Source organism: Myxine glutinosa, chromosome 8 (assembly GCF_964187855.1).
Source record: "Myxine glutinosa chromosome 8, kmMyxGlut1.1, whole genome shotgun sequence".
Classification (NCBI taxonomy): domain Eukaryota; kingdom Metazoa; phylum Chordata; class Myxini; order Myxiniformes; family Myxinidae; genus Myxine; species Myxine glutinosa.
Window position 1 is genome coordinate 59,961,285 of NC_136268.1, and position 27,930 is coordinate 59,989,214.

At 48.5% G+C, this 27,930-nt stretch overlaps 2 protein-coding genes across 2 annotated transcripts in view; one reads left to right on the plus strand and one right to left on the minus strand.

Annotated features, from left to right (window-relative positions):
- The window catches only part of LOC144893281 (uncharacterized), a 1,021,022-nt gene that overhangs the window by 609,995 nt on the left and 383,097 nt on the right, over positions 1 to 27,930 (plus strand). The gene's annotated exons all lie outside the window — the stretch shown is intronic.
- The window catches only part of PIWIL2 (piwi like RNA-mediated gene silencing 2), a 171,794-nt gene that overhangs the window by 143,665 nt on the left and 199 nt on the right, over positions 1 to 27,930 (minus strand). The window contains exons 2-4 of the mRNA XM_078782829.1: positions 27,755 to 27,865; positions 10,812 to 10,929; positions 7,576 to 7,697 (exon numbers count right to left, since the gene is read on the minus strand). Of these exons, the coding sequence (XP_078638955.1) occupies positions 7,576 to 7,697; positions 10,812 to 10,929; positions 27,755 to 27,865 (351 nt within the window). The remainder of the gene's footprint in view (positions 1 to 7,575; positions 7,698 to 10,811; positions 10,930 to 27,754; positions 27,866 to 27,930) is intronic.

Genomic DNA, 27,930 nt, shown 5'->3' on the forward strand with positions numbered 1-27,930 from the left:
TCATGGAAGCCCCGTTACCTCGCACACAAAGGGAGGTGTTGCGATTTTTGGGAATGGCAGGGTACTGTCGCACATGGATAATTGACTATGCGTTACTAGCTAAACCTCTGGATGAGGCGACGAAAAACGACCAGCCACGGATGGTGGACTGGACCGAAGATCGCATTCGCTGCTACGAAGGGCTCAAACGAGCCTTGGTGACGGCCCCAACCTTGGGCCTTCCCGACTATAAGAAGCCCTTCACGCTTTTCACCCACGCAGTAGGGGGATTCGCACAATCCGTGTTAACTCAGACCCATGGAGATAAGGAACGTCCGGTAGCCTATTTCAGCAAAAAGCTTGATGCGGTAGAACAAGGCTTTCCGCTGTGCTTACAAGCCGTGGCGGCTGCCCGATACGCGGTCGAACGGACGCACATAGTGATGGGACATGCGGTCCTTTTACAGGTAACGCATTGCGTTCATACGCTACTACAGCAGCGAAACACACAGCACCTTACAGCCACTCGGCTGATGCAATACGAAACTGCATTGATTATGGCACCTAATGTAACGGTGAAGCGGTGCACTATTCTTAACCCAGCGACGCTTTTGCCAACAGAGGAGGAAGGGGACCCGCACGTTTGTACAGACGTGGTCCAATTCATATTGACTGTAAGGCCTGATTTGCAGGACACTCCACTACAGGAAGCCGACCACACCTATTACGTCGATGGATCAGCCAAACGGGAATGGGACGGATCCCTGTTATCCGGGTACGCAGTATGCTCGGATACAGAGACGGTCGAAAGCGGCCGCCTTCCGCCCACCTGGTCAGCACAACAGGCCGAACTGTACGCGCTTACAAGGGCGTGCGAAGTAATAATAATAATAATAATAATACATTTATTTTATATAGCGCTTTTCAAGAAGCCCAAAGACGCTTGGACAGAGTACAAAAAAACAAGTGCAAAAAGACAAAAATCAACAGGTAAATAATAATCAAAGCAAAAGGGAAGAGAAGGTGAAGAGATAGTCAGGGGTTAAAGGCTGTGGGTTAAATGTTGAATGCAGTGTTGAACAGGTGGGTCTTGAGTGATGTTTCAAAGTAAGCGAGAGAAAGGCAGTCACTATTTATACTGACTCGGCGTACGCGCACGGAGTGGTCCACGATAAAGGGGCCATATGGAAGATGAGAGGGTTCCTCACTTCGGCGGGAGCACTCATCAAAAATGGAGACTTAGTGCGAAATCTGCTTCATAGTATTAGGCTACCACGCGAAATAGCTGTAGTTAAATGCCGAGATCACCAGCGTACAGACGACGCAGTGGCGCGCGGAAACGCCCGAGCCGACGAGGCAGCAGGACAAGCGGCAAACCAACAGGTTGGGTACAATATGCCAGTAGTTACGCGCAAACAGGGTGCCAAGGCGACCGCCCAGGCGGACTTCCCGACACCCGCACCTACAGGAACCGATGTAATGCAATTACAAGCCGCGGCCTCGAACGTAGAACATCAAGATTGGATTAAATTGGGAGCTCAGCACCCCGCGGAAGGACAGATGTGGAAAATTAACAACAAACCCGTGGCACCACGAGCTTTATTGCCATGGTTGGCACGCATGGCTCATCAAAATGGCCATGTGTGCCATAGGGGGGTGATGAGGCAGATTCTTTCCACCTGGGCAGCGCCAGGCCTTTCGGCTGTGGTTACCATGGTCTGTCGCTCATGAGCCATATGCCAACATCATAATAGGGGGGCTCCCCCCAGGCACCGCCACAACGGGGGCCATGGTCCTCCGGTTGGGCCGTTCTGTCATATCCAGTTCGATTTTTTCAATTTGCCACCCTGTATGTCCTTTCAACATGTGCTGGTAGTGGTGGACATGTTCACCAAATGGGTGGAGGCCTACCCATGCGTCAAGGCTGACGCTACAACGGTGGCCAAGTGCCTTTTGCGGCACTTCATGTCGGTTCGCGTCCCGCAGAAAGTGTCATCCGACCAGGGCGGACACTTTACAGGGGACGTCATCAACTTTTGCTTTATCCTTGTATTTTTCTAACCTTCCTGAAGACACTTACTGACATGAAAAGTCGACATGAAGCCAGTTGTTGGCATGATACACATTATTCTCTGGTCCCTGGGGTGTTTTGGGTCTTCAGGTGTCTTAAGGGTCTTGGGGAAATTAAAGGATCATCAAAGGTCTGAGAGGTCTCAGCAGTCTAAACATAATTAAGGAGGTTAATTAAGAGGGTGTTAATTTTATTTGAAGAAAAAGAGGACGTTTAGGTCGCATATAAACATACATAACGACATAACCATACAAGTTTGCTCTATTATTATAAGATTGTTACGTTTATGGGGGTAGGTTAGAGAATACCGTCGGAAACGTAGGATTGAATAGAAATAGTACGTACCGTGTGACGTGTAGGAGCATTTCGATTTAATAAGTATGGAAAATGTAGCTTAAGGTTGTGTTTAAATGTCATCATACGAGGGATGATGCCATGTCAATTAGTTGTAGGGTTTAAGGTTAACTTCCCATGTTCGTGATACCCTCTGTGGCCATCCCTAACATGCATAACCGCCGGCCGAGCAAAGCATCAGCCGGCTAGTATTCACACTCCATGGACACATATGGCAAAGACCCGCCTCGGAGAGGTGGGGCGAAAATGGTTCAATGGGCGGGAAACCGGAGTGACGCGGCTGGAGGACAAAAGCGAGCACGATCAGCAAGAAGGTGCTTGGACATTTTTGTGTTCTTTGAGGAGAGCTTTTTGTGTGGTGAACGTGAGGAGGTTTTGGCTGCGCTGGGCTCACCAGGAAGCTGAAGGCTGCGCTGTCCTTCCCGTGAAACGGAGGAGAAAGGAACAAGGGCCGTCTACGGGCTCGCCACCAGCTCGATAGCGAGCGCTTTAGGCGTGCATAGTTCGACGTCGTCGCCATTTTGCGGAGCTTCACGCACGTGTATCTCCGGGCTTCGATAGCCGCCGTCCTTACCAACAAGATCCATTTTGCGCCAGCTAAGTGCCGGAGATTGAAGTGTTATTTTCTTACTTTACCCTGTGTATGTGTTTGTGTCCGTGGGAGGTACCTAAAGTTAGCATTTTACCTCAGCTTTATTTTCATTCCGAGCCTTTATTCTCTTGTAAACTAGCATGGGGAGGCGAGCGTTGCTGCAGAGGCACAGGCTTGTTTAAACTAAGGATAATGACCTGACTGAACTTGAGTTGCTGTATTGTCATCATTTACACCAATCATATTACAAACATTTCTTTTGTACAAATTTATTTCTAATATTGGTGATATTATTTATTTGTAATAAAAAAGGTGTAAAGCTCTGACATCTAAATGGTCAAGGGTCAAAGTTTTCTAATCTGTCTGAAGGGTGTAAGGGGTATAAAAGGTTGGAAGGGTGAAGGGATCTCAAGGTGTCAAAAGCATTGAAAGGGTCTTAAAGGTAAAATTGGTCTTAAGGATCTTGAGGGTCTTCAGGATCTTGGGGTTTAATGGGTCTAAAGCATCTTACAGGTGGACTTCAGGGTCTTCAGTGTATTTTGAGTCTTCAGGGTCTTTTGAGACTTTTGGGTATTGAGTATATTTTGCGTCTTTGGGGTGTTTTTGGGTCATAAGGATATTTTTGGGTATTCGGGGTATTTTGTGTCTTTGAGGTATTTTGGGTCGTCATTGTCTGAGTGTCTTTTAAGTATTTTGGGTCTTTTGAGGCTTTGGGGTCTTCGGGGTCTTTAAGGTTTTGAGGTATTTTGGGTCTTCTGGGCCTTTGGGGGTCTTCGGAGTCTTTGTGGTTTTTCGGGGTCTTGGGGGACTTGGGGTTTAAGGGTCTTTCCTTCCACCCACCCCCCCCCCTAATTAATTAATAGACAGGAAGCAACCGGTGTTCAAACAGTGGGGCATTAATAGACACAATCAAGCTTGACGGCTTTATTGGGGTCTTTTGTGTCTTTCGGGTCTTCCGGTTATTTTGCATCCTTTAGGTCTTTTAGGGTATTTGTGGTCTTAAGGGTCTTGGGGGACTTAAAATGTCTGGAGGTCAAAGGGATCTCAGCAGTCTAAAGGGTCGAAAGGTATATTACAACAATCTGTAATTAATAGACGTACATAGTTAAAGACAGGAAGCAACCGGCGTTCAAACAGTGCGTACGTATTAATAGACACATAACCACAGCTTGACGGCTTCCCAAATTGCTTCACAGACGGTGTTTTTCGGTTTTACACATATGGATGATTATCGTCACATTTTTGTTGCCATGTTCTTGGTTGGGTTTCGGAATAAACCCTTGTGTTAGTGTAGATGAACGCTTCACGTTTCTTCCATCCAACGCGGGTCATAACCGCCAAATTGGAGATCGCCTTGGGAGTTAAAGCTGGTTCGGTTCATCCGTCTAAGGTTGGTGATAACTACGGATAACTGCGGACGTGACAGTATGAAGATCAGCTATATTACCATTCGTAGATATGAAGCTCTATTGTACAGAAACCGACCGACCCGTTCCGAGGCAAGGCATACTTGAGTTAAGTGGACAAAATGGCGAAATTAAGACCCTAAGCCAGTGGTTCTTAACCTTTTTAAAGGCGCCGAACCCTAACGAAACCCACCGAACACTCGCGAAACCCTTCAAAATTGACCAAAAAATTAAGAGGAATTGCATCTTAATGCGTTTTCTGTTCTTCTTTTCGGGACGCGATCTGGGAAATGCGTGGTTTTGTTTTGGCAAGAGCCACCCTCAAATAATTTTCGCATGCAAGCCTGCTCCTTTTCTTTGTTTTAATGTCCACCAGTTTCGAAAACGCATGCTCGCAGAGATACGTTGTAACGAACAGCGTGAGGATCTCAAGGGCAATTTTAGCGATGTGAGGATACCCTTCCATTTGGCGGCACCAAAACGTTGAGAGCGTTTTTGTGCCGAAGAGTTGTTGTTGAGTCTGGCTCTGCTGAAGTTTGATGAGATCATCGAGGTATTGGTTGTTGACATCTGCCGTTGCAACGTCGAAAGTAAACGGCTGCCGCACCCATGTTGGGTATTGCTCTTGGTCTGGGAAGTAGCCGTCGAATGACTTTCCCAGCTCATCCAAGTGTGTGACAATCACTTGCTTCAGCTCCCCCAGTACAGCCGTGCCTTCAACTTCAGACTCATCTTCGATCCCGCTCACGCACTCGTCCAGTCGCGAAAAGTTTGCGAAGTTGTCGTTCTCTGTTCGCCGCCTCCACAACGGTAACTTCTTTCGGAACGTGCTCAGCTTTTCTTCAGATTCGATGACATTCACTCCACCGCCCTGCATCTGGCAATTGAGATGATTGAGTGCGTCGAAGATGTCAGCCAAGTATGCCAAGGCGAGGATGAACTCTGACTCTTGGAAGTGCGTTGCATGGCAATGCTGGTGTTCTCGCAAAAACAGGGCTAATTCTACACGCAAGGCAAAAACACGGCTCACTACCTTCCCCCGTGATAACCATCGAACGTTAGAGTGGTGGAGAAGGACTTCAAATTCAGAGCCGATTTCATTGCACAGCTCTTTGAAGATGCGATGATTCAGAGCACGGCTTCGCACGTAATTCAGTTTCAATGACGATTTTCAGAACATTGGCCAGTTTTGGAGGCAGGGTTTTTGATGCCAGCGCGTCATGTGCAGGACGCAGTGCGTGACGATGATGTGTGGTGCATCGGCCTTCACCAGCGCTCCAAAACCGGCGTTGCATCCCAGCATGGCTGGAGCTCCGTCCGAGCAAACTGCAGACACCATGTTCCACGAAGGCCGTTGCTTCTGAAGAAGTCGTCCACAAGCTTCTTCATGTCAGCTGCCTTCGTCGTTGTTGTGAGAGGCTTGCAGAACAGAAAGTCTTCCTTGATCTCGTCTCCTTTGACATAATGCACAAATAAGATGAGCTGGCTCAAATTCGAAACGTCGGTGGTCTCGTCGAGTTAAAGCTGAATTTCGTCGGGTTCGCGACTAAATCAGCAACTACCTGGGCGAGGATGTCGTCGCTCATGTCGTCGATTCTGCATCTGATTGTGTCATTTGAGAGTGGAATGAGAGACAACTTGTTTTCAGCAGCTTTTCCCAGCATGATGTTGGCCATCTTCAACGCGGCCGGTTTGATGAGTGTCTCGCCAACGGTGCGTGGTTTGTCCTGCTTTGCGATCAGGTACACAACTTCATACGACGCGGTGAGGATCGGTTTGTCAATTGGAACGAAGCCGAGAGTGGGCAAGGTAGCACTGGCGTCGAATCGGACTCTCTTCAATTTGAATTCATCCAGCGTTCCGTCTTTGTACTGCCCCTCGCCGTGCAGTTTTTTTTGAAGTGTTCCCGTAGTTTTGCTGGTGCTAGGCTGGAGTTGCTCAACTTGACATTGCAAAGCATGCATTGAGGACGCTGACTTCCGTCCCGTTCTGTCAAACACGTGAACCCGTACCGCACGTAATCCTCCGACCACTTCCTTTTTTTGCTCGACATACTGCAAAAAGAAAAGAAAAAAAGTAACAAACTGATCTTAATTGAGTTCGGGCAAATAATTATATGACAAAAATTTAAAAAGGAACATGCTTAAATATAATCAGTACCCCTCTGAAAACTGAGAAATTTTAACGAAGAAAACATAACTTGTAGTTACGATGACGGGATTTATTATCGACTCAACTCTATGTCACCTCAAATCCCATTATAATATTACATAGAACACTGCGAATTGTTAGTTTTGAATTGCAACCAAAGGAGTTATATCACCTCCACCTAGCTTTCTGAGTAATTCAATCATATTTTATAATCACCATCCACTTTCGACTTTAATATAACTCTGAACCCGCCCTGCATATCCACAAACATTTCCAACTTACTTTTAAATTAATCAGTAACTCCAAAGTAAGGCGCAACCAATGACGCACGACACACGGCAAGCTAATCGAGGCTATTCACTGGAATTTCCGAACACCTGCAAAGTCCAAAATCCAGTAAGTAAGTAAGCAAGTAAGCACCATCAACAGAATAATTAGCAAGTTGCTCATTGATTCAACTTACTACAGTCAGTGTGAAACAACTTATCTTAAACACAGACCAGAGAAACCATGAATGGGATGGGAATACAATTACAAATAACATTTCCATTCATTCGTAACATACATAGCAAAATAATAATAATATTAATAATAAGCGTAATTAGACATAGATTCAAAATTGATACAAAACTAAAAACAAAAATAAATAAATTGCAATGCGTTTCGGAGGATCTCCGCCGAACCCCTGAGACTGGCTCACTGAACCCCTGGGGTTCGGTCGAACCCAGGTTAAGAACCACAGCCCTAAGCAGAGAGACCTGAATGCGGGCTGACCAAACAAGGTTAAGCCTGTTAGCATAAATTATTTTCAAAAACACTCAAAGACACAGTTTTCTTCATGGAATCCCTTGGTGTTCCCTTAGTATGCATACAAAATTTGGGGCTGCTCGGTTTCATGGTTTTCGTTGTGAAGGAGACGAACATTAACACACACACACACGGACACACACACACACACACACACGTTGCGGCCACTTGGATGAATGGAGGGAGAGGATGCGAAATATTTAGAACCAACCAACCTTCGGAATACTATGTTGTAGAATGGGATGCAGTGATGTGAGTCAGGAGATAGTTGTTTCACGAATTGGACCGTGATGATAATTTCAGTTCCATCCATAACACGACGTGATGTCAATTTCACCTAAAGAAAGGATAACCTTATTAGTGGAAAAGATAACCATCTTATTGTAATAGAGTAAACGTATATTGTTATGTCATTATGTCTATTGCGAAGAAAACGTGTTGTTCTTCTTCAAAAAAATTAACACCCTCTTAAATTAACCCAATTAATTAGGTTCAGACTGCTGAGACCCCTCAGACCTTTGACGACCCTTTAATTCCCCCAAGACCCTTAAGACCATCAAGACCGCAAAACGCCCCGAAGATCCAAAACGCCCCGAAGATCCAAAACGCCCCGAAGATCCAAAACGCCCCGAAGATCCAAAACACCCCGAAGATCGGAAAACACCCCGAAGATCCAAAACACCCCGAAGACCCAAAATACCCCCAAAGACCCTTAAAGACCCAGAGGAAGCAAAAGACCCTCAAGACCCAAAAGTCCCTGAAGACCCAAAACACCCCAAAGACCCAAGATATCCATAAAGGCCCAAGAGGATCAAAAAGACCCTGAGGACCCAAAACACCCCAAAGACCCAAAATATCCTTAAAGGCCCAAGAGGATCAAAAAGACCCTGAAGACCCAAATGGCCCTGAAGACTCAAAACACCATGAAGACCCAAACCACACCACAATGGTCAAAGATGCCTGTCCCTCTGAAACGACGTGTGGTGAGGCACGCGGAGCACACCAAGTTATTAGGCAAATGAAAACCCCAACAGGCAGTGTACTGAATGAAACCTAGAGGTTCCAGGGAACCTGAACTCAACTGGTCTATATCAATATGGTTAGAATATGCATAATAGAACCACAAACTATATAGTTTGTATGTGCCAAAAATATATGACAAAAATTGATTTTTCAATATGGCCGCCCTGCCACGCCCATTTTTGGGCGTGCAACGCCCAAATGCTATCCCAAACTAGTTTATGTCTTAAAGATGCTGCATAACAAGTTTCATCAAATTTAATCAATATTTGTGACTTTTAGAGCATAGATGTCGAATTGTTTACAGACAACAGACGGACGACGGACACTGGGTGTCGACAAAAACTCAGCTGGACATAGTCCAGTTGAGTTAAAAAGGATGTTTTTAATATGGAAAATAAATGTACATGATCCTCAGGATATTTCAGAAAATTGGACAGCCCGATTGAGCTTAGTTCCAAAATAGTGTTCCGAGAAGGGGCAGGGAGGGGGAGGGGGTGGGGGTGGGGGGGAGAGGAGGAGTGCGGTATGGGACCATCTCAAAAAGTCTAAATTAAAGCTCAGACCAATCCCTACACTCAGTTTCCTTTTACTGCCATCTGGACAACTGGTGAAAGCTAGGAAGTCCATTTCAAGAAATGGATTGGTTTTGTTGTACTAGGAGCACCCGGTCCCTTCAGGAGCAGCCGAGGGGGATGGGGGAATAGTGGAGGAGGTGAGGCAAATATATATTCGTACCATGGTTAATAATCTTCAGTCTGCAGCAGGGGTTAGTAAACAACGAGCAGAGGCACTTGTACAGGCAAAAATTGCAAGACACACCCCACCATCAATGCAGTAGTGAGGGGAGGGAGGGGAAAGAAAAAGAGTGAAGTGGGTGCGATATTTTTTGTGCCCATGACATAACCCTGGGTACCACAGACAGGTATGCAAAACTTTTATGGAGTTCAGCCAGCCATGTTTTATCTGCTGTAGTTGTCAGATGGATATCAGTGGAACCTTGACTTACGAGTTTAATTCGTTCCGTGACCGAGCTCGTAACTCAAATTGCTCGTATCTCAAATCAAATTTCCCCATTGAAATGCATTGAAATGCTATTAATCCGTTCCAGCCCGCCAAAAACCACACCAATTTTTTTTTAAATATACAGTATATATAAAAATATCTCGCGCTTTATATTTCACCTGTATGCAGCATACAAGTTGGCAGGATGGCCTGGACTGGAGGTACGCACACTTGACTCTAAAGTCTAAACTGTCCAGCCTGGGTTTGAATCCCGACCCAGCTATAACCTGTCATGGGTGAATCACAGGCAGGGTGATTCATCAATGTGTGTACCGCTAAACTGGGCGCCCCGTTTGCGTCCCATTAGTTGTTGGATGTTAAGGATCTCACCGTGTTTTCCACAAAGAGAAGGCGAGCTATCGCCGGCACTCTGAACAAGTTGTGGCCTGGCATGGCATGAACATGAAAACATGAACATGAACATGAAATGTTCGACATGAAGATGAAATTTTCCGAAATAACCAAAATGCGAAAACAAAAACGCAGCGCTATACGACAGAGATACGTACTGTACTTGAACGGCAAGATAACCACGTGACCAGAACCTACCTGGCGGCGTAAACTCGAAATAACCAAAATGCGAAAACAAAAACGCAGCGCTATACGACAGAGATACGTACTGTACTTGAACGGCAAGATAACCACGTGACCAGAACCTACCTGGCGGCGTAAACTCGAAATAACCAAAATGCAAAAACAAAAACGCAGCGCTATACGACAGAGATACGTACTGTACTTGAACGGCAAGATAACCACGTGACCAGAACCTACCTGGCGGCGTAAACTCGAAATAACCAAAATGCGAAAACAAAAACGCAGCGCTATACGACAGAGATACGTACTGTACTTGAACGGCAAGATAACCACGTGACCAGAACCTACCTGGCGGCGTAAACTCGAAATAACCAAAATGCGAAATCAAAAACGCAGCGCTATACGACAGAGATACGTACTTGAACGGCAAGATAACCACGTGACCGGGTGGCGAAAGCTCGTAACTCGGATCGCATCTCAAAGCAATAAACTGCCGGAGCGACGGCTCGTATCTCGAAAAACTCGTAAGTTGGGGCACTCGTAAGTCAAGGTTCCACTGTATTATGTACATGTACAGTGCCGATAGAAAGTCTACTCCACCCCTTTGAAAATTTTAACCTTTTGTTGCCTTATAGCCTGGAATTTAAATGTATTAAATCAGACTTTTTCACTTTTATTTACACATCGTAACCCACAACTTGCAAGCGAGGGCACGACATTAGAGGAGGGGACAAGGGTTGATCGAGGCAAAACCAAAAACAAAATTCCACAAACATGCCCCACTTCCCACAACTATGGACAAAAACAACAAATAAAAGCAAAAATGCCTTACATTTCCAATATTCACTGGCAGATAGAGGATGCACCCATCAAAAGCTTTTGTCTCTCCAATCTCTGATTTATGCTCGCTGATCAACGCAAAGCGCATATTCTTGCTGTCAATGTCTGGGCTGAAAAAAAAAGAAGAAGATAATTATCTTCACATATTAGTTGATGGGGTAGAGGAAACAAAAATAACAACAGGCATTTTAAGGCCATTTTCCCTGCTAGTGCGGGGGTTAGCCTTGCAGGCCGCATGACGATCTTCTCCATTTTGCCCTATTTTCTACATCTCCCCCTTGCTAAGCCCCATTTCTTCTTCCACCACTTTAAGCCAAGTCCTACTCGGTATTCCCCGTCCTCTACTTCCTTCTAGTTCTACATTCATTTCCATCCCTATTCTCAACCAGTCACTTTCATCCTTCCTCAACACATGACCAAACCATCTCAACCTGTTTCTCTTCACAGCATCCATCAGAGGCTCCATTCCCATCATCTTTCGCAATTCATCATTTGTCTTCTTCTCTCTCTCAACGATACTCCACACATCCACCGATGGAAGGGAAGGGAGGGGTGAGTTGGATCTTGGAGACGGCGTGAAGCTGGAAGGTGTGAAAACATTTTGTTACCAAGGAGACATGCTGAATGGAGAAGGTGGATCAGACTTGGCAACGGTTGCTGAGTGAGATGTGCATGGAAGAAGTTTCGGGAACTGAGTGGCGTGCTGACGAGGAGGGGAGTGTCGTTGAAGCTGAATGGAAAGGTGTATGCTGCATGTGTGAGAAGTGTTATGATTTATGGGACTCCATTCCCATCATCTTTCGCAATTCATCATTTATCTTCCTCTCTCTCTCAACGATACTCCACACATCCACCGATGGAAGCGAAGGGAGGGGAAACAACAGGCATTTTAAGGCCATTTTCCCTGCTCGAGAAGGGGTGAGCCTTGCGGTCCTCATGACAATCTTCTCCATTTTGCCCAATTTTCTGCATCTCCCCTTGTTAACCCCCTTGCCCGCATTTCTTCTTCGACCATCTTTCGCCAAGTCTATCTCGGTCTTCCCCCTCCTCTACTTCCTTCTACATTCATTTCCATCACGCTTCTCAACCAGTCACTTTCATCCTTCCTCAACACATGACCAAACCATCTCAACCTGTTTCTCTTCACAGCATCCATCACAGGCTCTATTCCCAACATCTTTCACAATTCATCATTTGTCTTCCTTTCCCTCAACGATACTCAACACATCTACCGAACCATTTGCATTTCCACCCTTTCCAGCCTTCGTTGCTGCTCTACGTTCATTACCCATATCTCGCTCCCATAAATCATAACACTTCTCACACATGCAGCATACACCTTTCCATTCAGCTTCAACGACACTCCCCTCCTCGTCAGCACGCCACTCAGTTCCAGAAACTTCTTCCATGCACATCTCACTCAGCAACCGTTGCCGAGTCTGATCCACCTTCTCCATTCAGCATGTCTCCGAGGTAGCAAAATGTTTTCACACCTTCCAGCTTCACGCCGTCTCCAAGATCCAACTCAACATTTCCGCCATCTGCAGCTTCCTCTGTGCACACCTTACACTTGAATGTAGCTGCCACACTGGTTAATGACCCTCTCAAACCACTACATTTTTGATGAACCCACTCAGCGCACATTGTACATTGAATGGAATTCACTCCGACACCCTTCCTGCACACAGCACACGGTCACTTCTAGTCTGTTCTGTGAGGGGAAAAATTGTGCAGATTTGTCTGCAAGCATGACATTTGGCACACTTGTAGTTTTTGACATGCTGAATTCAAATCTGCCGGTAGCCAAAGCCAATTCTCAATGGGAGCGCCATATTTGACACTTCAAAATGGCCGCCACTCAAAAACTGACTTTTCCGTTACTAGCCAACCAAAAGTCACATACTTACAATTAAAAGCACTTTTCTAGGGTTTTGGACCTCACTGATTCTAAATCTGATGTCTGTTTGACAGTAGCCTTGACAGGAAATTTTACATTTTTTTATTTTTATGTTTGACAATTTATTTAAATTTTAATTTTTTAATTTTTTTAATTTTATTTCAGGTGCCTGTCGTTCTGCTGTGGGAATAGAAGAATAGAATAGAAGAATAGAGAATATAAGTCCTAGCTGTACTGGTGGTGGATGGCAAGGATGGATGCCATCAACTGGGAGCTTTGCTGTGTCTGCCAAGAAGAAAAGGATGAACGGTTGCAGACGCCAACGGAAGAGGGCCTTGCTTCAATTGAGAAAGATCTGAATGGTTTTAAAGCCATTGGTGTCATGCCTTCTTGTTTGAAAGTGTCATGGGCTCAGCTTGATGAGGGCCAGGGCATTGCTAAGACGCTTCAGACACACAATGCCAAATATCACAAAGTTTGCAGAACCTACTGCAGTAACTCTCGCCTGAGAAGGTTCACTGAAAAAGAGGATTCTAGTGACCAAAACTCACCTAAGAAACTACGGTCCAGTTTTGCAGTGTCTTCTGCTCCTCAGAAGTCTCCTTGTTGCATAATGTGAGGGACAGGACCAAAAGAATCTACGTAAAGTTGAAACATTTAATGTAGACACAAACTTAAAGACCTGGGCTCAGAGCACCAACAATTTCAATCTTCTGGGCAAACTGATTGCCCACGCAGCTGATGCCCACGCTGGTGACACTTACTATCATGTACAGTGTTACTTGCACCTGAGAGACTCAGCTCGTGCTGAGGATCGCAGATCATCTGCAGGTCTTCCTGCCCCCCACTTCAATTCAGTTGTTGCTTTAGTCGAGGACTCTGACTCAGTCTTCAAACTGCCTGCTTTGCGACAGTTATATAGAACACTTGTGGAGCAACAGGGAATTCCCTGTTCTGATACCAGGGAACCACATGCCACACGGTTCAAGGAGTATCTTCTGAAGCTGCTTCCTGAGTCGACAGAGTTCTCCCAGGGCAAGGAAGTCGATATCTCTAGCAACCAGAACGTTGGAGATCTAATAGCTGAAGCCCATAAGTCCCAGATAGGTCAGGGTGATGCTTTGTTGTTGATGCGAGCAGCAGTAATACTTAGGAAATGCTGTCTCCAGAGGCAAGAACCATTTACTGGTTCTTTTGCCTCTGATTCCCTGACATCTCCCATCCCTGGACAGCTGAGAAGCTTCCTCAACATCCTGCTCCAGGGCCCCTCAATCTTGCGTGAACAGAGCAATGAGGAGTTGCAGGCGCAGGTACAAGGCAGGGCAAGAGTTGCAAGCGCCATTGCCCAGCAGATTATTTATAATACCTGCAGTGGTTCACATCACGCCACAAAGTCCAGCAACATCCGTCACAACAAAGAACACGAGACCCCTTTCCCTTTGTACCAGGGCCTCAAGCTGCATGGTGAGGGTAGGCGGAAGAAAGAGATCAATAATGCCAATGCCTTTGGGGTTTCTGTGTCTTACAGTCGTGTCTTGGAGATCAGGCGATCCATGGCACGAGCACACGTCAAACAGTTTGTCCAGGATTGAGTTGTGCTGCCCACAAACATCTGTAGTGGGGTCTTCGTGACCTTTGATGTAGACAACTTGGATAGCAGCAACCAAGGTAACTTCTCCCATGATGAGTTCCATGGGACAGCAATCAGCGTGACAAACCACCTGTCTTGGGACAACCAAGGAGTACAGCGACCCTCTATCGAGCTGGATCCTACAGACACTACTGTACCACAACTTCCTGAATCCTACACAGTGGTTCAGCCAGCTGAATTCTCAAGCAATGATTTGCATGTACCATGTACTCCAGATCTCAATTCTCGGCCATCTCATAATCTGCTACATGGAGCCAAATTCAAGGATGAGTCCTGGATGGCACATGTGTCCACAGTGCTGAAACAGGACACATTGCCAGAAGGTGAAGTCATCACCTGGTCAGGCTACAACTCCCGACTCATGAGTGATGACTCTGTGAAGCCTAAGGCATTGATAGGGGTTCTACCTCTGTTCCCTGACAAAGCAGCCACACCTTCTATGATGAAACATGCAATGCATCTCACAATGCAAGGCACAGAGGCCCTCAACCCTGGTCAAACTCCTGTGCTTGGTGGTGACCAGCCTCTGTATGCCATCGCTAAGCAGCTGCAGTTGTCATTCCCTGACACAATGGGGGAAGATAAGCTGGTCCTGATGATGGGCGCTCTACACATAGAGGACAAAATGCACCAGATGATTGGTAAGTTGCTGCGGGACTCTGGGTGGAGCAACATTCTTACTCAGGCCCAGGTCCTCACATCTGGCCGTGCCCAGTCTGTGCTTCATGAGCATCATATAAAGCGCACTCGCTATGCTCATCAGGTCTCTGTCATGGGTCTGTATCTCCTCAGACAGAAGTCATACTCCAATTACTGCTCTGGTGTTGAGGGACCACCTGAGTCTCTAGAGATCTGGGCTCAAAGGTCCAGAACTCACAATCCCATGTTCATGTTCTGGTCTACCATCGTGGACCTGGAGCTCCTAATGTGCCGCTTCATCCTTTCTCTCCGTGAGGGAGACTTCCTGCTGTATGTGCAGGTCTGTGATGAGCTGTGCTCCTGGTTCCATGTGATGGACCACACAAGCTATGCTCGTTGGCTACCAGTGCATGTGCGGGATATGGTCCAGTTGCCTGAGAAGCACCCACAGTTGTATGCTGAGTTTCTCAAGGGGAACTTTGTTGTCCAGAGGTCACCGCACAAGTTCAGCCTCATTGGCAAGGACCAATCTCATGAGCAGTCAAACAAGAACCTTCAGGCCCATGGTGATGCAGTTGGTCTGTATGAAAACCCTGAGGCCTTCACTCTTTTCATGCTAGCAGGTCCCGACTGCTCTCGATGTATCGAGGAGTTTGAGGCTGTGTTGAACACTGCAAGCTCACGCACTACCCATCACGAAGAAGCAAGTGCTTTGCAGACTAAGTACAAGAAAGATGTTCTGTCATTTGTGGAGATAGCTGAACAGCTAGGTAATCCCTTTGCCAATGGCCATGAGCTTGTGGCTCTACACACACAGGAGGTCATGAAAGATGAAGTTGTTGCATCGCTTGCCCAGCTTCATAACCTTGGAAAAGATCTGCATGCCAAGTTTGTAACACAGACTCTAGATGACACTTTGCCAATAACAAACACTCTCAAATGCCAAAATGTTCTCACATTTGCCAATCGCCCTGTTACCACCAAAAAGGGAGGCACATCAGGCAGTGCTCAGAGAAACTCTTCCCTCATAACCAAGCTTTTCCTGTCCTTGCAGTCTCGACCTGATGCAGACATGGAAGAGTTCTTCCGGTATGAGAATCAGAGAGAACCACCTCGTCTCTCAAACCAAGGATCACTCAGGTCTGGCAAAAAGTCGGACATTCTAGAGCACCTAAAGGCACCCACTGGTCACTCAGCTGCAGCCAAAGCAGCCACAGTTGTGGTACTTGACATGGCAGCTGTTGTTCACATGGTGCGGCCGACCTCAGCACACACATTCACTGATTATGTGTCACAGCATTTGGTGCCATTTGTGGAGTCACAGGTAACTCCAACTGTCACATGGGTAGATGCTGTCTGGGACACCTACCCAGAGGACAACCTCAAAACCCTGAGACACCATCGTCGTGGCTTAGGCCCATGTACCAGGATTGGGGATGGCCAGACCCGTATTCCAAAGAAGGACTGGAACACTGGGTTCCTCAAGAATACTGACAACAAGAGGGAACTGTTCCCCTTCCTGAGTGCACAGCTTGTAAAGCAGGATCTGGGTGGGAGACTTCTCCTCAGCACCAACAAGGAGAGTGTTCTCTCCAACAAACAACATGACGTGTCTGGTCTTCAGCCATGTAACCAGACTGAGGCTGATACCAGGATATTGCTCCATCTTGCCCATGCAGCACAGCAGCGCCACCAGGTTGCCTTGGTGCGCACAGTCGACAGTGATGTGGTCATCCTGGCCATTCACTTCTTATCATCACTTGGGCTGTCCCAGTTGTGGGTCTGTCTCGGCAGTGGGAAGAAGATGCGTGACATTCCTATCCACACTCTCTCTGCCCAGCTGGGACCATCAACGTGCCTGGCACTGCCACTATTCCACGCGGTCACAGGCTGTGACACTGTGTCACACTTCCTGGGATGTGGTAAGAAGTCAGCCTGGTCAGCCTGGCAGGTCAGCCAGGACTGACGGACACCCTTGTTGCCCTCACCAGTGAACCCCAAGAGCTCAGCCCACAGTCCCAGCACATGTGCACTCTAGAGCGCTTTGTTGTAGTCATGTACAGCAAGGGCTGTGGTCTGGAAAGAGTCAATGAGGCTAGGCTTCGACTCTTCACAAGTGGGAAGAAGACACTAGAGGCCTTACCACCAACACAAGCTGCTCTATATCACCACATCCGCAGAGCAATGCTGCAGGTCAGCTTCTTCTGGAGTCAGGCAACGTCTGTTTACCAGGACATCCCTGACTTCCATGACTGGGGGTGGCACAAGGACAGCAGTGGTGGGTGGTTGCCCTTCTGGACAACCCTTGAGGACAGCAGCAAGGCCTGTTCCATCCTTTTGCAGTGTGGCTGTGTGAAGTCATGCACAGGGAACTGCAAGTGCTGCAGAGCTGGTGTTCGTTGCACAATTTTGTGCAAATGCGAAGGTGGATGTGTGAACAATGAGAATTCATGAATCAGTGTGACACCAGTCACAGCACGTGATATGATTGATACATTTATTGATTGATTGATTTACTATTAATATATGTAAATTAATTAATTAATATTAACATAGTGCTTAATGGTTATTAGCCTGATTTTGTTGATCAATAAAGGATACCTTGATCTCTTGGTTTTACTTTTTTTTTTCTTTTTTTTTGTATACAAGATCGAGGCTCGTGAAAGAGCGAACATTAATCACACAGAAAGACAAACAGACACATAAAACAAATAACATCGGGAGCGGTAGATAAGATGGGGAGAGAGCGGGAAGGACACAAACACAACATTTGAGAGCAGGGACCGAGAGACAGAGTTTTCCTTTCTAAGCTCTTCATTTGCTGTGCATGTAAATGTGAACTTCATCCTACAAAAGTACATGACTAGCATGCTATTTGCGGTACACCCCGCTATTCGCGGTTCTGCTATTCGCGGTTCTGCTATTCACGGGTTCTGCGTATTCGTTGTTGATAAAATGCAACCTGTTTCTCTATTCGCTGAAAAGTGTCCCACAATTTTGTGGGTTTTTTTCCTATTCGCGGCAGCGTCTCGCATATTTGCTGTTTTTCGGGAGCAAAAAAAATAAAAAATAAAATCATGAGCCATAAGCTTCACACATTTATAAAACTCATCTTTCACCAGCCATGCATGACAAAGCAGCAGGACATCAAAGCAGCAGGACATCAAGGCAGCAGGACATATGCACAAAAACAAAATAAGAGCCGCAAACTTGACCTGCTTCTGCATTCGCTGCCATGTGCTTCGCGTTTCATGGCTTTCACGGCTGCGAATTTTAGCCACGCTATAATCGAGAGCTTCGTGGGATGTCCCACCAGCTGCGTAAACAAGTCAACCCCGCAAATTATAGAATGAAATCGCTTCATTAAATCTATTACAGTTTGCAATTTATGGTAAAGCATCATCAGAGATGTTACACAATGAAAACGCTTCGGGGGATGTTCCACCAGCTTTTGTTTCCTCTGCATTATAAAAACGCATCTTATTTGGGCGGGGTATAATACTTCTATTTCTCGCAATTCTATCTCTCACGATTTCCAATTATTATGCCCAACGATGCTCCGATTCTTATGTCGACGTCGACGCACGCACACACACACAACCTAATTGCAACTTTTTATTGTGACTACGTCAAACGAATGAAACATTCCGACGATGTAAAGAATACAGCTCAAATGGAAAAGTCCCTTGAGAAAAAAGTAGTTTGGGCGGTGTATAAGAACATTACATTGCACCTTTCTGTCCCATGAAAACCAAAGTTACTCTTTTCGTTACAGCATACAAAATGACATTTTTAAAGTTAAAGACATAAACTTATTTTAAGTGTACGTGCACATAGCTTATAAAATAAGAACGAAAAAATATCTCGGCAATCTCCCGTCTGTTTATTTATTTATTTTACACATGTGAATTACATCGATGGAATGAATGGAGTGTTCAAACAGGATTACCTTTAGATGAATGAAATATGAACGAAGAAATATCTGTCGGCAATCAAAGCTCTGCCCCTCTCCCCACGTTGTTGACATTTTTGTGACGACTGTCACCAAAACGGAAAAGTATATTGTCGCGCGATTGCCCCTCGGTTAAGACCGGGGGAATCGCGGATGGAAACGAGCTTTAACTCCGAGGCGACGATCAATGGCGGATTTGCTATACACGCGCGGGAGGAAGAAGGAAAGAGGAAGAAACGGCGAGATTTACCTGACGGTCCGCACGCGTCTTCAACCTGAGGAAAATAATTCAAACCGAACACGGATTTCGAATAGAAAGGGAAAATAATAAAAAGGTTTATTTAGAAGAACTATTCGGACAAGGAAAGCAACGGTAAAAACTAAATCCTAAATTGGGACGTCCCCACACAGATTTCATATACAAAACAATGGGAGAATGAATAAAAATAAGTCGCTGTTTTCGCGTCTGTGCTTATCTGTCTGGCAGTCAGGTCCGTTCAGGCTCGTCGTTCAGGTCCCGAGCGTGCAGTCCGAGCACGGCTCCGATCCTTGGGAACTGCTCGGCCGTCGGAGTGACCAGGTCTCGATGACACCTCTCGCTCGCGCGCTGCCGGGCCAGCGTCCGCCGGTGCGCAGAAAGTCTCGCGTCCCCGTGCGATGAATAACCAGGGCGGACGATCGTCGGCGCTCAACAGGCAAAGGTCCACACGGGAACGAGAAGGCAAGAAGGGAAGAGAAAGGCAGAGGCGAAGACAGGCGAAGGAAGAGAGGGGGTCGAAGAACGAAGAGAGAAAATGTCGGTCAGCTAGTGGTTTTACTGATCGTCTTCTGACGTCACTCTCTATCTCTCCCAAACAGTGCGTTGTTTCTTGGTTGTCTTCCGCGCCTTCTCACGTCACTGGCGCCTCTCCTTCAATCAGCGCGTCGCTTGTTGTGGCTCTTTCGTGCCATCCTCACTGATTGGCAGAGGTGTCATCGGTCGGTGGCCAATCAGTGTGTCGCTCCTCCACCTTCCTTACTCCCAATCACAGGGAAGCTTTTTGTCCCTTCCCCGACCAATCACATGTCCTTCCCTGCTCTGCCAATCGGTGGCCTGCTCTTTGCTTGCCTGTCCCCTGGCCAATCACGAGTTCTCCCTGGATGTGGCTCTCAGCCTGCCTGGTCAATGCTTGATCGCCATGGTGTACTACCGCGCGGCCTCTGCCGCCTGTTGGTTCTCCCGGTCAGTCTTATTGTCTTGTGGCGGAGGGGGAATTAATTAATGTTGTGCTAATGGGCCTATCTAATGTATAAGAGTGCATTGCCATAAGGGACACAGGTATGATCACAGAGGTCTGACACAGGGGAATTAGCTTAGACCCTAGTCTACCTTTGACCGGATCATCCTCGTATGATCACAGGTACACACTTAATCCGACAAACCGGGCTAACAGGACTTATTACATCAAGAGTGTTCTAACTCGACAGACAAAGCATGATATCTATATATGCCCTACCCACCGACATAACAATATCTTAACGGAAAAGAAAAAGCGAAATTTTAATATATCTCGACATTTTCCCATGTGTGCGTGAATTTTCTCAATTATTGCTGACACCGAGTCCAAAACCATCGATAAAAATGAAATCAGATGGTGAATTAGTCGAGATAAAGCTGTGAGGGAGACTCCATGAACTTTATGTTACAACAACAACAGGCATTTTAAGGCCATTTTCCCTGCAAGAGCGGGGGTTAGCGTTGCGGTCCCCATGACAATGTTCTCCATTTTGCCCTATTTTCTGCATCTCCCCTTGTTAACCCCATTGCCCGCATTTCTTCTTCGACCATCTTTAGCCAAGTCTTTCTCGGAATCATGAACTTTATGTTACAGGCCTTTGAAAATTCATTCCGTTCTATAAACAGTAACTTTCATCAAAATTTCTTGCCGTTTTTTTTTTTCAACCGAGCCTAAAACCATGTTAGCGACTGTGAAAAATGAAATGAGATATCGAATTAGAGTTGAAATAAAACAGAGTGAGAGAGCAAGATACCACAGGCCTAACAAAAGAGGCCTCAATCAAAGCCATGCGAGTAAACAAAATGGTGGATATTTGTTTTTGAAGCCTCTTCCAGAATGGGTGGAGCTACTCCCTCAACGGAGGAGGCCACACCCCCAGACAGACAATCACCTACTGGCGACTGTTGGCGGAGGCATAAAAAGGTATCAATCTCTTTGCATAGTAGAGCTATCATTCAAATTTTGTTCTGTAAAAAAATAGTTACAAGCTATGCATTGTTGAGTTAAAATATCTTTTGTGCAAACCTGAGGCAAAATGACATGGAAATAGGGTCGCAATCAATTTATTTGTACTTGAATGGAATAATCAGCTCAACCTGGGTGTACCACTTGGCATGGATCCTGCATTCAGTTATCTAGAGGACACGATGACAGATGATGGGATGGAAGCTCAAAAGATACATGAGAAACGAGAGAAATCATAGAACACGATACCCCATGCAGTGTATATCCTTCAAGTTAAATAAAATAATGATTTTAAAGATCGTTTAAACTAATTCGGGAAGTTTAGCGCTATTGAAGCACATTTATACTCCATCCGATTTAACATGTCCAATACTGCTAAACAGAAGGGGTTTGAAAGTGCAGATACAGCGATTTGTGTTATACTCTTTTTTTTCACTTCATTTATTATTTTGCACACCTGCAGGATTGTTTAAAAAAAAGTGAACGGAATCACTGTCGAGCAGCTGTCCAAGTATATCTACAAGTATATAAGTGTTCAAGTATATAATTCAATACAAATAAAATAAGGATTGTAAAGTCATAAATTATTTCCGGGATTTACTGCCGTTTTATCGCTGTGTGTCTATTATATCGCAGTGTCTATTACACTACCCATTCAAACACATTATGTTTGGACAAACCCCATAAAACTCCAAATTTCATGTTTGGAATGATTTTCAATTTTGTTTCACTGGCAGGCAGACACAGTAAAATATTATTTCATTCCTCTCTGCACATGCGTAATCGGGATGAGATTCCGTATAATTTGCCAAATTCAAGTCAAAGTATTGCAAAATTGCATGTTTGCGTTCTGATTCATGTTCAAAATATATAATTCAATGGGAATTAAAAGTAGTTCCTTGATCATAAACCAACGCCTGTAGACAGACAGACAAAGTGAACCAATTGATTAACCCTGCTTTTCGATTCATGCATACAGGGTAATATAATGAATGACAGGAAAATCCAGGCATTTGAGTTGTGAAGCTGGCATAAGCTGCCGTGTAAACCATGGACAGCCATAATAATCAGCAAATAGCAAAACAGGAGATTGGGGAACAAACAAGGCTGTGTCCCACAATAAACAAAATCAAATTACAGCATTATGGACAAATTACAGGATGTGAAGGTGAAAACCAGAAAAGGATGCTGATGCTGGGTAAAGTGGAAGGATGTAGAAGATTAATATGGACAGGTGACATAAAAGGTCGAATGGGCAAGCAGCAAATGTTGCAGAAGAGCTAAAAATCATGTGAAGTTGCATTGATATCTTGATTGATCAACACCAATCACAATGACGACAATCCTTTCAAAACAGCACTTGTCCTGACTTAGGAACCGAAATTCAGAACCAAATGAAGAAAAATGTTGTATCCAATTGTTACATGACAATTCATCTGCGACATGAGGTCTGATCATGCAGCAGTTTGATTAAATAGACTTCACATGAGCATTAAAAAAGGTAACCTTTGCCAAGAATGTCTTTCTAAAAGGTATTGATTGATTGGTGGTGTCATTGAAATACATTTCTCTTGTGTGAAGTTAATTTAATGAAACAGATACAGGATCAGATGTCTGATGCACAGTCAACATATTGAAAAATAAAATGTTAAGATACTGCTGAAGGAGCTGGGGCTCCCACGTCGATCGGAAGAATGGACGCGACAAAAAGCTGGAATTCATCCGAGTTGCTTTAATCAAACCAAACACTCAGGCACTCTGAAAAGCCCGTTTATCGGGCAGCAATATACATACATATTATCCCGGAGCGTTTGCCCAGGAAAGGCGAGAGGGGGCGTGGCCCAGCGTCCTGGCTGCGGCCTGGCAAGTTGAGGGCGAGCCTGCCCGGGCATGCCCGGGCGTCCCGACCGAGGCCTGGCAAGTTGAGCGCGGGCCTGCCCGGGCGTCCTGGACGAGCCCGGCATGGTGATCGCTCCGCGTCCTTGATAGGTGCAAGGCGATTGTGAAAACCCAGCGGTAGCCGCTACACACGTCCCCCCAGAATCGACTTGCACCGGCAGGGTCAATTTGAGGGGGGTCCTGATGACCCGGCCGAAGCGACCCCTGGTGGGTCGTGGGAGGGGGTCCGGTGTGGTGGTGGGCGGTCGAGTGGGGGGCACCGTGGACGGGGGGCGGCCTCGCCGCGGCGGAAGGGCCACCCGTGGTGGGTGGTCGACGTCCACGTGCGCCGGCTTGAGGCGGTCCACCGCAATCCGGTCCGACCTGCCGCCGATGTCGATGACGAACGACTTGTCGTCCCGTCGCAGCACCCGGAAGGGCCCGTCGTACGGCGGCCGGAGTGGCCCCCGATGTGCGTCGTGACGCACAAAAACATACTCCGCTGTGCGAAGTGCTGGGGGGACGTAGGACTGGGGGTCACCGTGGTGGGATGTTGGCACGGGGGCAAACCGTCGGGCGGCCTCCTGGAGGTCCGAGCGCTAGTGAGCTGCGGACCAGGGACTGGTAGCGTCGGGCACGAATTCGCCCGGGACGCGTAGCACCTGGCCATAGACAAGTTCGGCGGTGGATGCCTGGAGGTCCTCCTTGGGGGCCGTGCGGAGGCCCAAAAGGACGCACGGCAGCCGGTCGGCCCAACCGCCGTCTTGAAGGCCGGCCATGAGCGCGGCCTTCATGGAGTGGTGGAATCGCTCGCACAACCCGTTTACTTGGGGGTGGTAGGCCGTAGTACGGTGGAGCTTGACCCCCAGGTTGCGGGCGACCGCGCCCCACAGCTCGGAGGTGAACTGTGGTCCGCGGTCTGACGAGATGTCCGCCGGTGCGCCGAAGCGGGCGACCCAGGTGGCGATGAAAGCCTGCGCCACGTCGGCGGTGGTGGTGGTGGAGACGAGGGGAACGGCCTCCAGCCACCTGGTGGTCCTGTCCACCATGGTGAGCAGGTGTGTGAACCCCCGTGACGGGGGGAGGGGGCCCACCAGATCCACGTTGACGTGGTCGAAATGTCGTTCGGGCATGGTGAAAGGTGCCAGCGGGGCCTGGGTGTGTCGGTGGACCTTGGCCCGTTGGCAGGCCGTGCAGGTGCTGGTCCAATCGCGGACGTCCCGACGAAGGCCGTGCCAGACGAATCGCGCCGACACCAGCTTCTGGGAAGCTTTCCGGCCCGGGTGGGAAAGGCCGTGGAGGGAGGCGAAGATGCGGCGTTGCCAGGTGACGGGCACGATGGGGCGAGGCTGGCCTTGGGAGACGTCGCAGAGCAGGACAGTGTCCGCGAAGGGGATGTCGGCCAGGCGGAGGCCCGTGTCCGCCGCCCGGAGGGCTTGCACCGTGGTGTCGGTGGTTTGGTCCGCCGCCATAAGCGCAAAGTCCACGCCCAGGTGGACCGCGTTCGCGCTGGCCCGGGAAAGACAGTCGGCCACGGCGTTGTTTTTGCCGGCGACGTGCCGGATGTCCGTGGTAAACTCCGACACGGCGGAGAGGTGGCGCTGTTGGCGGGCCGACCACGGCTCCGTGACCTTGGCCATGGCGTAAACCAACGGCTTGTGGTCGACGAACGCTGTGAAAGGTCGGCCCTCCAGGAGGTGGCGGAAATGGCGGACGGCCAGGTGTAGACCGAGGAGCTCCCGGTCAAACGTGCTGTATTTGAGCTCGTTCAGCCGGAGCTGCCGGCTGAAAAAAGCGAGTGGCTGCCAAACCCCGTTCACCCATTGCTCATGTACGGCGCCCACCGCGTAGTCGGAGGCATCCGTGGTGAGGGCGATGGGAGCGTTGAGCACCGGGTGAGCGAGCAGTGTTGCGTCGGCGAGGGCCCGCTTTGAGCTTTGGAAGGCCGCATCCATTGCTGCGGACCAGGCGATGTCGTGCTTGGCCGGCTTGCCCCGGAGGGCTTCGTAGAGGGGTCGCATGAGTTGAGCAGCGCGGGGCACGAAGCGGTGATAAAAATTCACCATTCCCAGGAATTCCTGCAGGGCCTTTATGGTGCGGGGACGCGGGAACGTGGTGATGGCCTCGACCTTGGTTGGCAGCGGCACGGCCCCGTTCTTGGTGATGTGGTGGCCCAAAAAATCAACGGCCGTCGTGCCGAAGTGGCATTTGGCCGGGTTGACGATGAGGCCGTGCTCGCTGAGGCGCCCGAACAGTGTTCGGAGGTGGAGGAGGTGCTCGGCCCGGGACGTGCTGGCGACGAGGATGTCGTCCAGGTAAACGAAAAGGAACGGCAGGTCATGCAGCACGCCGTCCATCAAGCGCTGGAACGCCTGAGCCGCGTTCTTGAGACCAAACGGCATCCGCAAGAATTCGAATAAGCCGAACGGCGTGATGACTGCCGTTTTAGGGACGTCGGCCGCCCTGACAGGTACCTGGTGATATCCCCGTATGAGATCAATTTTCGAAAAAATGACCCGTCCCGCCACACGGGCGGAGAAGTCTTGGATATGCGGGATCGGGTACCTGTCGGGGGTGGTAGCGTCATTGAGACGGCGGTAGTCGCCACACGGGCGCCATCCACCCCCCGGCTTTGGCACGATGTGCAGTGGCGAGGCCCACGCGCTATCGGAGCGCTGCACGATGCCGAGGTGCTCCAACGCGTCGAATTCGGCCTTCGCCATGGCGAGCTTGGCTGGGTCGAGGCGGCGGGCCCTGGCGTAGACCGGCGGGCCCGTGGTTGGTATGTGGTGCTCGATCCCATGCCGTACTGCGACGGCCGAAAACGTCGGCCGCGTGAGGGCCGGGAACTCCGTGAGCAGGCGAGCAAACTCGTTCGCCGCCGGGACGGCGCATGCCAGCTCGGTCGGCGCGGAGCTGCTCAATGTGCATACCAGGGAGCTGAAGGTTTCGGCGTTGATTAAACGACGCCGTTGGACGTCCACCAGCAGTCCGTGTGCGCAGAGGAAGTCGGCGCCTAGCAGAGCCATGGGCACGTTTGCGGTTACAAACGTCTAAGCAAAGCGTTGGCCGCCGAAGCAGAGGGTGACGTTGCGCGGGCCGAAGGTGCGGATGGTCGATCCGTTGGCTGCAACCAAGGAGGGGCCACAAACCGCGGATTGCCTGTCCTGGTCAGAGGCGGGTATGACGCTAAGTTGGGCGCCGGTGTCGCACAGGAAGCGCCGTCCGGACGCTTTATCCGTGATGAACAGTAAGTTGCCCGTGTGGCCGGCGCTCATGGCTGGTAATGAACGCCGGCCCGGCCGTTTCCCGGCCTGCCGAAGGTGCACGGGGGTCGGCATGTCCGGGCCTTCTGTCCGAACCTGGCATGATAGTAACACCACGCTTGGTCAGGTGGAGGCCCCGGTCGTCGTGCTGGAGCTGGTCGGCTCGGTGTAGCGGCCGCCAATTGCGTCGGCAGTTCGGTCGTCGACCGTGCCGGGTGCCATGGGTGTTGCGTCGGACGGCGGTGGGTCCCATGTCGCCGCTGCGATGCGCTGTCCTGCGGCGGAGATCTTGTCGGCTTCTCTGGCAAGGGCCCGGGGATCTGTGATCGTCGTGCTTGCCAGGGCGAGGCGTACCGGGTTAGGCAGCTGACGGAGGAACAGCTCCCGGAACAGGAATGCCGGAGAGTGCTCGCCGAGCAGTGAAAGCATGTAGTCCATTCGCTCGGAAGGGCGCGTGTCGCCGAGCTCGGGCAGGTCGAGCAGGCGCCGTGCGCGTTCCGCCGATGGGAGGGCGAAAGCGTCGAGGAGAAGCTTCTTAATCGCGCCGTATTTGTCAGCGGCTGGCGGGCTCTCGAGGAGGCTCAGGGCGCGGGCCGCGGTGGCCGAACCGAGCGCTGTTACCACATGGTGGAAGCGGGTGTCGTCGGCCGTGATGCCTCGCAGGACGAACAGGGAATCCGCCTGTGCGAACCAAACCGCCGCGTGAGCCTCCCAGAAGGTAGGCAGTTTAAGGGCGACTGCCGTGTCCATGTTGGTAGGTCACCAATGAAGGAGCTGGGGCTCCCACGTCGATCGGAAGAATGGACGCGACAAAAAGCTGGAATTCATCCGAGTTGCTTTAATCAAACCAAACACTCAGGCACTCTGAAAAGCCCGTTTATCGGGCAGCAATATATATACATATTATCCCGGAGCGTTTGCCCAGGAAAGGCGAGAGGGGGCGTGGCCCAGCGTCCTGGCTGCGGCCTGGCAAGTTGAGGGCGAGCCTGCCCGGGCATGCCCGGGCGTCCCGACCGAGGCCTGGCAAGTTGAGCGCGGGCCTGCCCGGGCGTCCTGGACGAGCCCGGCATGGTGATCGCTCCGCGTCCTTGATAGGTGCAAGGCGATTGTGAAAACCCAGCGGTAGCCGCTACACAGCAAGGAATATTTTTACATATCCTGAAAATGAATACTTTGAAACAAATGAACTTTACCAGAATTTCATGTTGTCTCAGTTAAGTGTCAAAAAATGTATTCATAACACAACAGGTTAAAAAAAAACATTAAACCAATTTCAAGAAATGGTATAGGAGTGAGAAGAGTGATCAAGAAGAAGAAAAAGGATGTTAGTCTAGTATTGTTATTAGCTAGACTAATGCTCGATTCTAGCGAGTATGGTTATTCAAAGATCGACAGGTTTGCAATCATACCTGAATGACACAGCGTACTGGTACACAGCCTCGTTCAAGCAAATCAACTTCAAGTAGTTGCTTAAAAGAGGGATCGGTGTTCCTTGGGAGCCTTGTTTATCCTGTGGATTCCTTAAAAAAAAAAAAAAGAAAAAAAAAGGTCGCTAAAATGCGATATAACATGGAGCAGAAACTTT